General features: G+C 38.5%; 1 protein-coding gene across 1 annotated transcript; it reads right to left on the bottom strand.

The window, feature by feature from the left end:
• Window positions 1-1,330: 1,330 nt before the first annotated feature.
• Window positions 1,331-11,761, bottom strand: LOC146320698 (uncharacterized). Its single transcript, XM_084729209.1, has 10 exons — window positions 11,679-11,761; window positions 10,979-10,981; window positions 10,621-10,898; window positions 8,967-9,099; window positions 8,595-8,826; window positions 5,000-5,094; window positions 4,577-4,765; window positions 3,791-3,898; window positions 2,268-2,405; window positions 1,331-1,409 (listed from the first exon to the last, which is right to left on the bottom strand). Exons 1-10 carry the CDS (start codon window positions 11,759-11,761, stop codon window positions 1,331-1,333), a joined length of 1,338 nt encoding a protein of 445 aa, XP_084585335.1.
• Window positions 11,762-13,238: the final 1,477 nt, after the last annotated feature.

Genomic DNA, 13,238 nt, shown 5'->3' with positions numbered 1-13,238 from the left:
TATGTGGTAGGTGGAGTTAGGCTCAGACCTGGGGGTGAAATTATATTTAAATACAGTAAATTAATGTTGAGAAAACATGCTTCTTAGCCATGCTATCACACAAATGACTGTCAGTAAGTTGGTCCACCACAGTCTATCTAATATATGAACAACCAGCGATGTCAAAAATATTAAATTAGAGGTTAAAATTTTGGCCTTCATTCATACTAGATTTTTCAAGAATTTGGATTTGGACTGTTTTTTCTAGTTGGTGTAAACTCAGTGTTTCTGGCTTTTTTCTCTCTCATTATTCTGCAAAACAGATTTGAACACTTCTTCAATTTTAACACATTTTACGTCATATCTGCTTCGAAGCACTTCTGTTTCCTTTGTTTTCTTTCACCAGCACACATCTATTATGCTCCATCACCTCAGGTATGGGATGTTTTGTCTGACGCTCTGACCTCCGAGCTGTGACATCCGACACACTTTTGTTATGTTGGAGTTAACGTAACTCTTCTCCTCCCTTCACTGAATGGGACTGTCAGTTTTCTAAGTGACATGTGAACTGATAGCCCCAAGGAGGATTTTTTTATTTGAATGGTCATGCTTGCAGAAGAAGTTTAAAGCCTGCAGGAGGATCAGCTCACTGCTCCTGTAAAATGTGTTTCAAGCCACAAATTCAAACATGAAGTGAAAAAGATGGTTGGAAACAGTCATTGAACTAAACAAATATCTGGTAAATTTCAGTTCATTTCCAAAAGCTCAAAATAAACAGCTCTTTTAAGTCAGATTTAAATAAAACTCTGAAGTCTGCAGATGCCTCTTTTCCACCACATTCCTTCTGTGTTTTCTGTTACTCCTGTTCCTTTCTGTCTGTTTCTCCTCACTACGAGGCTCATTGTTTTTAAAAATGATGGCAACAGTTCAAAATGAACATCTTGTCGTGGTCGAGCGGTCTGACCTTTGGCCTCAGCCTGGTTCAACATTTTGCAAACACTGCTGAGATTATTCCATTTTTTCCTCTTTATAATGAGTTTACAGCAGCAATTAGGCAAAGATAACCTGATTCAGGATTTTTAAATTATCTTTAAAATTTTCTTCTGTTGTAAATACTCTTGTAATTGGCATTTTCCACTGTTGTCTGGTATTTTATCAGTTAATTGTCAACAGAATAGTCTTAATAGATATAAAAATGACTTTTCAATCTGTATATGTTCAGAACAGTTATCTACAATCCTAACAACAAACAGCTCAGAAGCAGGAATAACCTGACTAAAACATTCATCTTTCTTAGTGTTGACTGGATTTGGTTCAGCAGTCTGCAGAGCTGGAGGCTCCAGCCTTTGCATCAGTCCTCTGAGGAGTTGGACTGATGATCCTGAGGAGATGGATCTGCAGAGTTGGATGTCTTCCGACTGCAGAGTTTTCTGAGAGACGAACATATAAACAACAATTAGAAAAAGAACAGATTAGCCCATAAATTTAAAAGAATTGTTTCGGCCACTTGGTGGCAGTGGAGACATGCTGTGAACACAACACTGACACGTCATCAGCCTACAGAGTTGATATGGCCAACTTGTTAGCAAACAGTTGCTTATTTTCCATCTGGCATCACAACATTAGCACTAATTTGACAGAATTTCACCAGTTTGGGACATACCAATTAATATAAATCCAAATATTTTCTGAAGTTGAATCCACTACTTTTGAATGTGAATTGAAACTGCTCACAACAACGTCTGTGGATTATCTTAAATAACTGTTTCATTATTTTTAGAAAGAGACACTAGTATTGCACCACAGGTCTAGTGCCATTTAATCTCATTATATTGGAGAGAAGGCGGACATCTCTATGGCTGATATCTCCAAACTCTTCAACTCATACCGAAAAAATCTAGATGGAGCAAGTCAAGGGGGGGAAATTTATTTAGTTTATTTTTGAAGTGAACTGTCCCTTTAAATTTGGTGCGTTGAGCTTTTCTCAGCTTCAGACACATACGTGGATCCGTCTCCTTTCCTGAAGGGTCAGGACACTAATAAAATCTGGTGTCTGGTATTCTTGTTGCCTTTTCCTGTATAAAATCTAAACAATGGAAATATGTCCACAGACAGAAAAGACAGCTCTTTTTCCATTTATACTGTGAGCCTTGTGTATGATCACAATGAATCCCCATGAGAGGAGGCCAGGCAGAGGAGGGATGTGTTCAAATGCAGGGTTATAACACATTTTTACTCAACACTGCCCCCTGCAGACAAAGTGCTCGATGTCCCAAGTCACAGCGAACCTGTTGGGAAGCAGCTGGGTCCTGATGGAGACGGCTGGTTTGCATTTCCACGTGGGTCGAGGCACAAAGTTGAAGTCACCCATCCTGTAGCGGATTAGCAGGAACAATGGATCGGTGGGAAGGTCCGGGCTCTCTGCACTGTGGAGGACAGACATGATGGTGGGAATAAGTGCAGACTTGTCTTGGCTCAGAGATGGTGGGAAGTAACCAAGTCCATTAACTCTAGCTCTATTCTTAAATTAAGTTCAAAGGTTTTTATACTTTGGGTATTTTCTTTTTGAAGGACTTTCTATTTTGCCTCCACCAAACGTATGTTACACAAAGTTTTGTTCTCCTCCACTACATCTATCTTTCTATTCATCTATCTATAGATGATGATATATAACTGCTTAAAACAGGTTTATTATTTGTTAATATAGTTGGCATATATGATGCAATAGCAGATTTTTTTAGACCAGGGACAAAGGGTAAGAACTTATTTCTTTTTATAAATAGCAGTTCCTACACAAAACTGCTCATAACAATCATGGTCTGTGGATGACCTTGAGTAGCCAGGTCACCACCGGCCGAGTGCCATTTAGTCTTGTGTTACTGGAGAGAAGGCAGACATCTCTACAGCTGATATCTCCAAATCTCTGCAACTCACACCAAAAAAAAAAAAGAAAAAAAAATCTAGATGGATGGACAGCACTACAGGCCAGGTGAAATATATATATTTTTTTGGGGGTGTCCCTTTTAAACTTTACAGTGGAGGAATACCATAGAATTTATAGATTTTCCGTGTAGATTCTGAACATCTGAAATGTTTAATGTGATATCTTATGAGCGGAAGGAGGAGGGACAAAACAAGTTCAAATTTCAAAATATAGGTCTGGATGTGAATTCACAACGTAACAGGTTAATCTGAAATCTTGAAGAGGAATATTTTCAGGGTCTTGTATTGAAGTTAGAAATTCTAGTATTGTCACAACACCAGAGTGTAGCATTGTAGTTGTAGTTTGATGGAATCAGTTACAGGGTTCCTCCACCACTTCCAAAGTCAGATTAAGTACTTTAAACACTTGTTTAGATTTTTAAGGTGCATTTGCAGGGTTTTCCAGGGTTTTTAGAATTCTGACAAAACAACATATTTTAAAATGTGTCACCTCTCTGTAAATAGATTGGGCCTGCTATATAACCAGGGTGAGCCAATATCCAACTTTTATTTCTTCATTTAAAAAGCTGACTATTCAGTCAGGTAGCCATTTCATGTCCAAGATCCAGTCACTTTTCAAACCTTGATCATCATATTAAAATTCAATTTTTAATATGTTTTTTTAATAATAGTTTTCTAGGATTTCCAGCATCTGTACATGAACCCTGCATATAACGAGTCTGGTGGGACTCAAGTCTCAGCAGGACTTTGATCCAGCCCACTGTGTGGCTGCAGTGTGCTCTGGGATTTTCTAAACTGTGTTCACCAAAACTCTCATCACGAGTCATAGAACTAACAAACACAGTTGAGTGGAGGGTGTTTCCAGTACCTAGTGAGCGGTGGTTTCAGGATCTCCAGGACCTCCTTCAGCCTCTGCTTCTTCAAATGAGTGTCAGACGCCCCCTCTGAGCCCTGCAGAGGACAGGGAACACCAGAGCTTTGAAAAATCAGAAATGATCTCAACACAGAACCACAACTTGGGCGTAAACATTAGAGATGGCTCAAATGTTGCAAGGTCAATAAGATCAAACACTTTACATGTACATCAATTCACAAACAATTCAATCAAACTGTAGTAATTCATAAGCGTCACGGGTGAAAGCATGCTTACAAAAATAAGTACATAGGTTTGTGCTGTGTTTTATACTTTTGTCCTTTTTTATGTTTTGTTGAGTTTAAAAGGAGAGTTGGGATTATTTGAAGTGGGGTTGTATGAGGTACTTTTCAGTGTATTATCTACAGTAGACAGCTGTCTGTGGTTCTGACTGATGGACAGGCAGGCAGACAGACAGAAGGAGGAGGCAACAGAGAAGTGAAGGGACAGTCTATGAGGAGAGAGTGTGTGTGAGAGTGAGAGGCACACAGCAAAACAGCTGTTTCTATGTGCCTTACATATTTTATGTACAGTACAGACACTTTTATGTATGCGTATGCAAGTGATATGTTTTAGAGCGGTGTGCACCAGGAAACAGGGCGTCCCCGAAAGCAACCGTGTAATTTGAACCCTGGGTATGACAGTGACAATGCCTGATTTTGTTTTTGCCTTGCTAAAGATCCTTAGTGAAGGACTGGAATACTTCCTCCACCACTGGATGTTCGTCTGAGTAGCAGAAGCTAAATGAGATGTCTGACCATCCTGGATTGTGTTTTTACCGTCGTGATTTGTCTGAGAATGCTGACTGCTTCCCGCATGACGCCATTCAGCTCCCTCCTCTTGCTCCCCTCCCTCTGCAGATCGACCTCCAGCTGACTGGTCTTGGGTGTTATTTGACGGCACTCCTCAGATTCTGAGGCCATGTCCCGTCTGAAAACATAACACAGGCAATACTACTGTGACTCATGCAGTCAGTAGGGCTATAGCAGTGGTAGAGCATTTGATTGCAAAGTAAGAGGCCTCTGGCTCAAGTCTGGTTTCCCCCTGAGTCAGGATTATGTTTTTTTTCACTATTTCATTCATGGTTCACCATTTCAGTAGCTTTAGATCTATGAATGAATCTTAATCTTAGGTATAGACAGTAGAAAGAAAAGAAACTTTTACCTGAGCTCCTCTTCCTTGGCCAGCTTGTGCTTCTGTTTGGTTCTATAATGGTTTGTCTTCACCTCCAGCAGCTGGCAACTGTTCAGATTCTTCTCCTTGTGTAAAAAGGAAGATGTTGAATGATTTCAGAGACTTTTTAATTTGAAAAAGGACACGGTAAAGAAGCTTCTTTTGCTAACTTTGTGTGTTTGTTAGTGTAACCAAGGTTAAAAATTAACTATAATATTATGCATTGTTTAAAACAGCAGGCATTAGTCAGAACTCCCATGGGGAAACTGACGATTTAAGGTAACTGCAGAATAAGCCTTATTTTAAACTGAATAGTTCTGTTTAATGAATTTAACAATGGAGGACTTTTTTTTATTACAGCCCTGTAAGCATTTCAGTTATGTATTTTGTGTAGAAAAGTTACCATTATTTATCTTCAATATTGTCTAGTCTTAACATCATATGTATTGACCATGAGCTAAAAAGCTGACTTTTTTGGATTGAGCATTGGTTTAGAATTTGTTGAACATCAGAAACTTGGACTTAGAAGATTGTAACTGATAAATATTTCATATGACCAGTTCTTGGTCAAGTTTTTTTTTTTTTTTTTTGTTTTGAACTGAACAACCTCCGTCTGAATGTGGTAGGAACAAACCCCCCACCCCAGTGTAGCAAACTGGCTAATTGATAATATTACACTCATATGGGAAAATTATACATAAATATTAATTAAAGCTGTAGTTTTTTGTTTTAGAAATGTGTTGGGATGTTTTGCAACTATTTCAGTTGCTCTCAAGTGCAGGAGAGGCTCACATCAACTGGGGTCGAAGAAGAATCCTGTACAGACCTGAATGACCTGACATCCAATGAGATTAAAAGAAAAAAAACTTTTCCCCATTTTGTTCTTATCAAAATTACATTTTGGCAGTAGATATGAAAAGTGGTAGGCCTGCACTTTATATGTAAAATCACTCTTCACCAAGGGGGCAGATTCAAAATTGAAAAAAAAAAAAGACTGTAAAAACTGCTGCAGGTTTGTGAGTGTTAAGAAAAAAAAAATGGCTCCATTCCAGTGAGGTTCTCCTAACTAGGCCAGGTACTCATTTTTGTGGGAAAAGTTGGAGAAAAAGTTTATTGTGCTTCACTCAGAAGAAACGCTGAAAGAAATACAGGAGCTAGTAGAATAGCAGATGGCAGGACTTGAACTCTTTGTATCTGTTCTCTGACTGGATTGGATCATGCACTTTGCAAAGTAGGGCTCTAAAGATCACAGTCTCCTCCAAAGACTATATAATAACCGAGAAATTTCAATATTATCTGAAAGCCACAGTACTACTGCTCTGATGCCTTGCTGAACACTGGCCAGTGTGGCCACAGGACGCAATAAGAGAGTCGTGTCCTGTCTGAAAATGCAGGACAGGTACCGGCACTGAATTCAGACGTTATGATATTTTTGGGGGTCGGAGCTTATTTCCACCTATTTTCCAAAACAAATTAGCTAATACCAGCCAGCAAGTTTGGTTGGCTTGTTTTGTAACAACAGCTATAGAAAATAGGAGTTCTCCTAAATATGTACTTATCAGGACCACATGTGTTACTTGAATAAGATAACAGTCACCAATAGGACTGGACTGGCTGATCTGGACAGAGTGAACCCATGGTTCGTATTAAAGGGGAGTAAAGGGTAGTTCAGCACCCCTGAAAAGCCCATGAGCTACCTTGAAAGCCTCCTTTGAGAAGTTTAGGGAGCTCAAATAATAAAAATTCTGCAATGTTGTGCTTTATCTTCAATAATGAACACAATGCTGTGCATGCTGTTTGTTGTGTGCGCCACCTGGGCAGCTATCATTGGTGCAGAGGAGATCCATAGACAGACACAACATGTCACTAAGTTCGGTTTCTTAGCGTGCTTGCTTCTGGAGCTGCAAATAGAACTTTCGGGCCCGATCCCATTTTCCCCTGATTGTAACAATTTACAGATGGATGGGGAACGGAGGAAGTGAAGGAACAGTCAAAGAAGGAAAGAGTGTTAGTGAGACGCAAACCACAGAACAGCTGCTCCTACGTGCCTGTGATACTTTATGTGAAAACCTCCCATGTGAAAACAAACATCTCTGAGTTAATTTTGATTCAAGAACTCTTTGCATTAGTTTCCATTTACAAAAATCAGATGATGGTGTTGATACCTGATAACAGGCTCAGTAAAAGCCTTAAACAACACAAGAAGTCACTTTATTTCTCTTGTTAAAAACACAGATTTGCAGGTATGAAGAGGTGTGAAGATGCAGAAAAATGCTGCTTGTGTCCTGCTGTTTTGATTTTTTCCCCCTCTAATTATTAAATGTATTCTTTGATTTTGAAACAGCCTTGTGTTGTTATGTTTCCTCTATGAAATGTTACTGACAGTATTAGCAGCCTGTAGTAATAACAGAATGGTTTTTACAGTAAACCTGCAGCTGACCGTGTTGCCGTGCACTTCCTTGTATGTGCATACATGTGATATGTTTAGTAGCAGTGTGCTCCGGGAAATAGGGCTCTGCTGAAAGCCACTGTGTAATTAAAACCCTGGTAGAGTCATACTATTTTCCACACAGTGAATAAAGGATTCAATTTCAGCCAAACCAGAGCTGGTGATTAATGTTGCTGTAACAGTGGAAAGACTGATAAGGCAGTTTTTGTGAGTTTTATTTTATGTCTGTCTGTCAAGTTTAAATGAAGTGTGTTTTACAGAGTTAACAAGACAATTCAAGCTCTTAATTCGGCAAAAGGGAGAAACTTGAATACAGACAGTGATCAGTTGTATTTTCTTGTTACATTTTGTGAGTTAATTTTGTTTATTTTGTTGCAGCTCACACACATCTCCCAGCTTTCTTCTTATTGGGTTTAACATAGTCTGTTTTGGTTTTTTTGGACTGGCAGTGGCAGCTAGTATGCAATAAAACAACTGTAATCCAAGTATCACAGTATTAAAGTAATGTAACTACTTTAATACTACGTTTTTGATTACCTCAATATGAAATATGGTGATATTGTTCAGCCTAATATAGTGTTTTTAGGGCTGCAACTAATGATAATTTTCATTATCAATTAGTTGGCCAATTATTTTCTCAATTATTTGATTCATTGTTTGGTCCCTAAAATGTCAAAAAATGTTAAAAATGCTGATCAAAATCCAAGGTGACATTCCCAAATGTCTTGTTTTGTCCACAACTCAAAAATGTTCCATTTACTGTCAGAAGGAACTAAAGAACCAGGAAAATACTCACATTTAAGAGGCTGTCAGTCATTTTCCCCTAAAAAGTGACCCAAAAGGATTAACTGATTATGAAAATAGACAACTACTTTGATTCTGGCACCTGACAACACAGCAAATTACAGTTTTGCCTGGTTATGTGGCCTACTGCTCCAAGGCGATTTGTGTTTGCCTCCAGTTTTTCCTTTATTCTGCTTCCAGCTAACACTGTGACCCTTTTTGTGCTAACGTGATTATGTCAGTGTTAGAACATCCGAATGCAAATCAAGAGGTCTGTTCAGATTCAGATGCACTCTTACCTAGGTCTGAATTATATCACTTGTCTGCCAACATTGTTAATCGTTGTCATCTTACCCTGTCTTGGGTGATAAGCTCAGTTCTCTTGTTGGCAACTTTCCTCCTTATGTCCATCTTATAGGACAGAGATTGCAGGTCTTTTTGCAAATCGTCTCTCAGCAGCATCAGATCGAAGCCCTTGTGCAGCAGGTGATGGCGCTGTTCTGCCCAGGCTCTGCACTGAGCCCTCTCCTCCTGATCAATGTTTGAGATGTTCAACTCAATGGCATCAAAATCCACCTTATGCAGCCTGTTGTTAGAGGACAGGGGAAGGGAATGGTAAACATTTATGACCAACATTTTGAACAACAACAATCAAACCAGCATCAAAAAATGAGATCATGAAAAATTCACATGCAGATGTAATGCTAAGTGTCATTTTGACTTTACTCAATTCTCTCCAGCAATGCTTTTCTGTTCAGTCTGTCAAAGTCAGCCTTATAATCCTCCATCTGTTTCTCCAGAGACTCCATGTAGGCAAGCTGCTGCTTCAGCAGCTCCATCTGCTCTTCAGACTTTGCCGCTGAGGGGAGAAGGGGAGCGTAAACAAGGAAAGAAGAGTCAAAGTCCCACTGATTTGATTTGAAGTACTAGAGTACGTGCTTTTAAAATTCTTAAGTATTCAAAAGTACAAATTACAAAGTACATTTTCTAATATCGGTACATTGCTGTATTGTTTTCACAGTGCATACAGAAGCTTGTAACTCTCTGGAACCACATAATGATGCACTGACTTGCTTGTAGAACCACTCTGCTACACAAAGCCTATAGAAACACCTATAAAAACTTCAGCATAGAAATGTCAAAAACAAAAAGGACAGCTGTTGTCAGTTCTGACATAACTGTATTAAAATCACTGTATAAAAGCAGATTGAAGCCAACTGTAAGGAGTTTTCCAAGTCTGTTAAACAACTGAGATTTCTTTCTGTCTTCAGGGGCAGTATATACATGAATTATGTGGTATTTTTCACCCTGATGAAAACAATCCAACATTAAAAGCTACCTGGAATAATTAATAATTATAATAACATCTTGAGATTTAATTCTGTTTTTCTCCTGCCATCACCATTACCAAGTTTTGTTTGAATAAAAGAGGGAGAGCTTGCTTGCTCCTGTTTCAAAGAGCGGCTGGATGACACATTTCTGCTTTTCCCAGGTGAGAGCAGGTACTGTGATTTTTTTCCTTCTGTGAGGAACACAGCGTGTGGACAATTGCATTTTAAAAAAGAAAAAACAGCACCAGCTGACTTCAAAGCTATGCTTAGTCTAAAAGTAACAAGTAACAACAACCTTCCTAGAAATGTAGTGGAGTCAAAACTACAATATTTGTTTTTGAAATGTAGTGGAGTGAAAGTCATAAGTTTCATAAAAAAAAAAAAGTGCAGACACTCAAAAAATTTACTCAAGTAAATGTCCTTCGTTGCTGTCCACCATTGCATATATATAGTCTTAAGTTAGCTAATATTAATAGCTTGCTAATTTACATCAAATGCCAACTAACTAGCTAGCCAACCAACATCAATCCTTAGCAAGTTAGCTTTTACAGCTCCCCCAGTAACATCTTTCAATCATTCTGACCAACCTTCAAAATTTGGTTTTCTCTTCAACATAAACGTGCCTAGCACACAGCTTATCTAAGTACAAGGAACAGGAAAGAAGAAATTCGACCAGGGTTTTAACAGGTACCAAACTTGCTCAACTGTTATTGGAGTACAGAGTAGAAAGGGGTGTGACTCAGGAAGAATCAATTAACACAAATTATTGTTTTTGTTTTATTATATCTGTTTGCAAAGTCAATTAATCAAACTGTCCATCAACAGAAAATTAGTCAATCACTGTTCTTTTTTGCAAGCATTTCATCAATATAGGTGTTAACTAACTAACTAAAACTAAAAGACCTCACTGGAAAAGTTACCAAAAAATTATTTAATAATAATGAAATGAAAATGAATGAATGAAAATTACTTGCAGCTTTAGTTGTTTCAATTTCCCTAAATTTAATCCATTGTAAGAAGCTGGTAGATGAAACAACTAATCCCCTCACCCTGCATCATGAACGCTGAGTCCAGTTCATCGATCCTCCCCTTCAGTTCATCGATCCTGTCCTGCAGCTCCTGTATGTCCTGGCTGTGCTGCAGCTTCAGGGCCTTGCTGTCCTGTTCATCACTCTGCTGCTGACTCTCCAGCTTCTCAGTCATCTTATTTGCAACCAAGGAGTACTTCAAGCAATCAGCGATATCTCTCTTGTCCTCCCCCAGCATTCTGCACCGATAGTCGAGGTCCTTGTTCTTTTTCTCCAGGTCGTCACATTCATGTTGACATCTGCAGGAGGAAGACCCGAGGATTATATGCAAGAATCTGCAGTGATTTTTGTTGTTAATGTTGTATTTAAAATAAAATACCGACTGCAACTGTCAGAGAATTTTTTATCATGCTGAAAATGTCACTGAAGCTTGTCTTCAGTTAACAGTGAGGTGACATATCATAACAATTCCAATAGTGGAGAAGGCCCACAGAAATGTTTTATTTTCAAAAACAATATCAGTTACACTTAAATGAAGCTTCAAGGCCAATCCACCACCAGTATTTATTTTTATATTTATATATATATATATATTTAATCAGATGAGATGATACACAATGAACACTGATCTGTAAAAGAAGTGGAACTCAAACTGAACATTGAACATTTTATAGACAGCAATAATCAAGAAAATAATGATTGATGATTGGTTGGGCTCTACAATTAACATGCTGATTATCAGTAATGGAAATAGCTATCGTTAGCTAATAGTGAATTGCAGCCCTATTTGGAAGAGCACAGCAATTTAGATTTCATTTTATATTAATTAAAAGTTACACTGTATTTATCACAGTCTACCATATTTTGTTTTACTATACTTATTGTTGTATTGAACAACAGTGATGTTTTTGTCACATAACCATTTTATGTGACATAAACACCGGAAAAGGTACAAATTGGTACAAATGCTAACCTAGCTAACAACACTCTGGCTAATGTTACAAACACAATTAAATATCATTCAGTGTTAAACTGATTAAACTATTAAGGATTTAATCCCTACTGAAAGAGAAGCATACCTCTCCAACTCCTTATCCAGATACTGAATTTGTTTCATGTAGAGAAATATCTCTCTCTCTTCAGACTCTATTTTGTCCGCCATGGTTATGTATTTGGCTTTATCTTTTGGCTTTATGTTGTTTATCTCTGTCTTTCCTGATATTTTTCAAAGTTCACAGAGAAACTAATGCTGGAATGAGTTGCTGCTAGGGAATGCTGCCTTCAGGGACAGCTCCAAAAGTTCTAACCTTTTCAAAAAATAACACTATTCAGAATTGAACAGTGGTGCACCCTCTCCTTAAGTAAACTAACACCATATTTGGTGGTGGTGTTGGTGTGTTCAAAGAATGTGCAAAAGTGCCCTCTTGGCCCTCTCTTTGGTAGTTTAAATATGATTGGGCTTGGAAATGTTTCACCGTAATTGCATTTCAACTTTCGCTAGTGCGCCACCGTGTACCACTGGTGCCCTTTTTATTTTTTTTCACCCATGCCCCTCAGACAGCCTGAGTCTGCCACTGGGCTGAGATCAAAGCCAGGTAGGCAGTCAGAGATGATGGAGATGAGGCAGGCAGGAAAAACAGTCTGGAAAGCTAGGGCAGATGTAAAGCAGATAATCTGGGCAGAGACAGAGTAAAAATAGGCCAGTATACTGCAGTGATCGCACGTGTACAAATTCACATCTTCGCTTGATATGGAGTTCAAGTTTGGGGACAAGAGAGTAAGTGGACATGTGATGGGAATTGCAAGAAAAGGAATTTCCTTGGAGTACAGGGCAGAGAGACTGGATCTAAATGACAGGAGGATATCGCAGGGAAAAAAAAGCAGACAACAGAATATAATTCATTTGAAAAATTCAAGACCAGTGTCTCTTTCCAAAACTTATAACCTGGTTACACAAGATAATCGACACACCTTGAGGGCATTTTTATGTAAGAACTACTTTTTTTCTGCAGTAATTTTGTTTTTTCTACCAGAAAGAAAGTAGTTACATGAAACTGCTCACAACAAGGTCTGTGGAATATTTTGAGTAACCAGATCATAAATTTTGGAAAGACACACTGGTTTAGAAGTTCCAAGCTGTGTGTCATTTAATCCCATTATACTGGAGAGAAGGCAGACATCTCTACAGCTGATATCTCAAAAACTGTGCAAATCACACCAAAGTAATCTAGACGAATAAATAGCACTATAACCAGAAAAAAAAAGTATTTTTGATGATGAACTGTTCCTTTAAATCTAAAAGTGTCACCTTCTGCATAACACTGAGGTTGTGGGAAGGTTATGTGAAGATTTAAGATATCCTGAATCAGTCTGCCGATGCTTGTCTTGCCTGAGGATTCTTTAGTCATTACTGTCATTACTGACTTTCCCTAGACACACACACACACACACACACACACACACACACACACACACACACACACACACACACCATCCAACTCACGCAATCCACAGCTCTATTAATACCTGTACATACTGACAGAGGTGTTCCCCCGGTCTATTGATGCAAAACCAAAGTGTCTGATTATCATGCTTAGCCCCACTGCTGCAGGTTAGAGGCTCCATGCTACATCAGCTAG

This window comes from Lutjanus erythropterus, chromosome 10 (assembly GCF_056507025.1).
Source record: "Lutjanus erythropterus isolate fLutEry1 chromosome 10, fLutEry1.hap2, whole genome shotgun sequence".
Classification (NCBI taxonomy): domain Eukaryota; kingdom Metazoa; phylum Chordata; class Actinopteri; order Lutjaniformes; family Lutjanidae; genus Lutjanus; species Lutjanus erythropterus.
The sequence above is the reverse complement of the archived record's forward strand: the minus strand, read 5'-3'. Positions and strand labels throughout refer to the sequence as shown.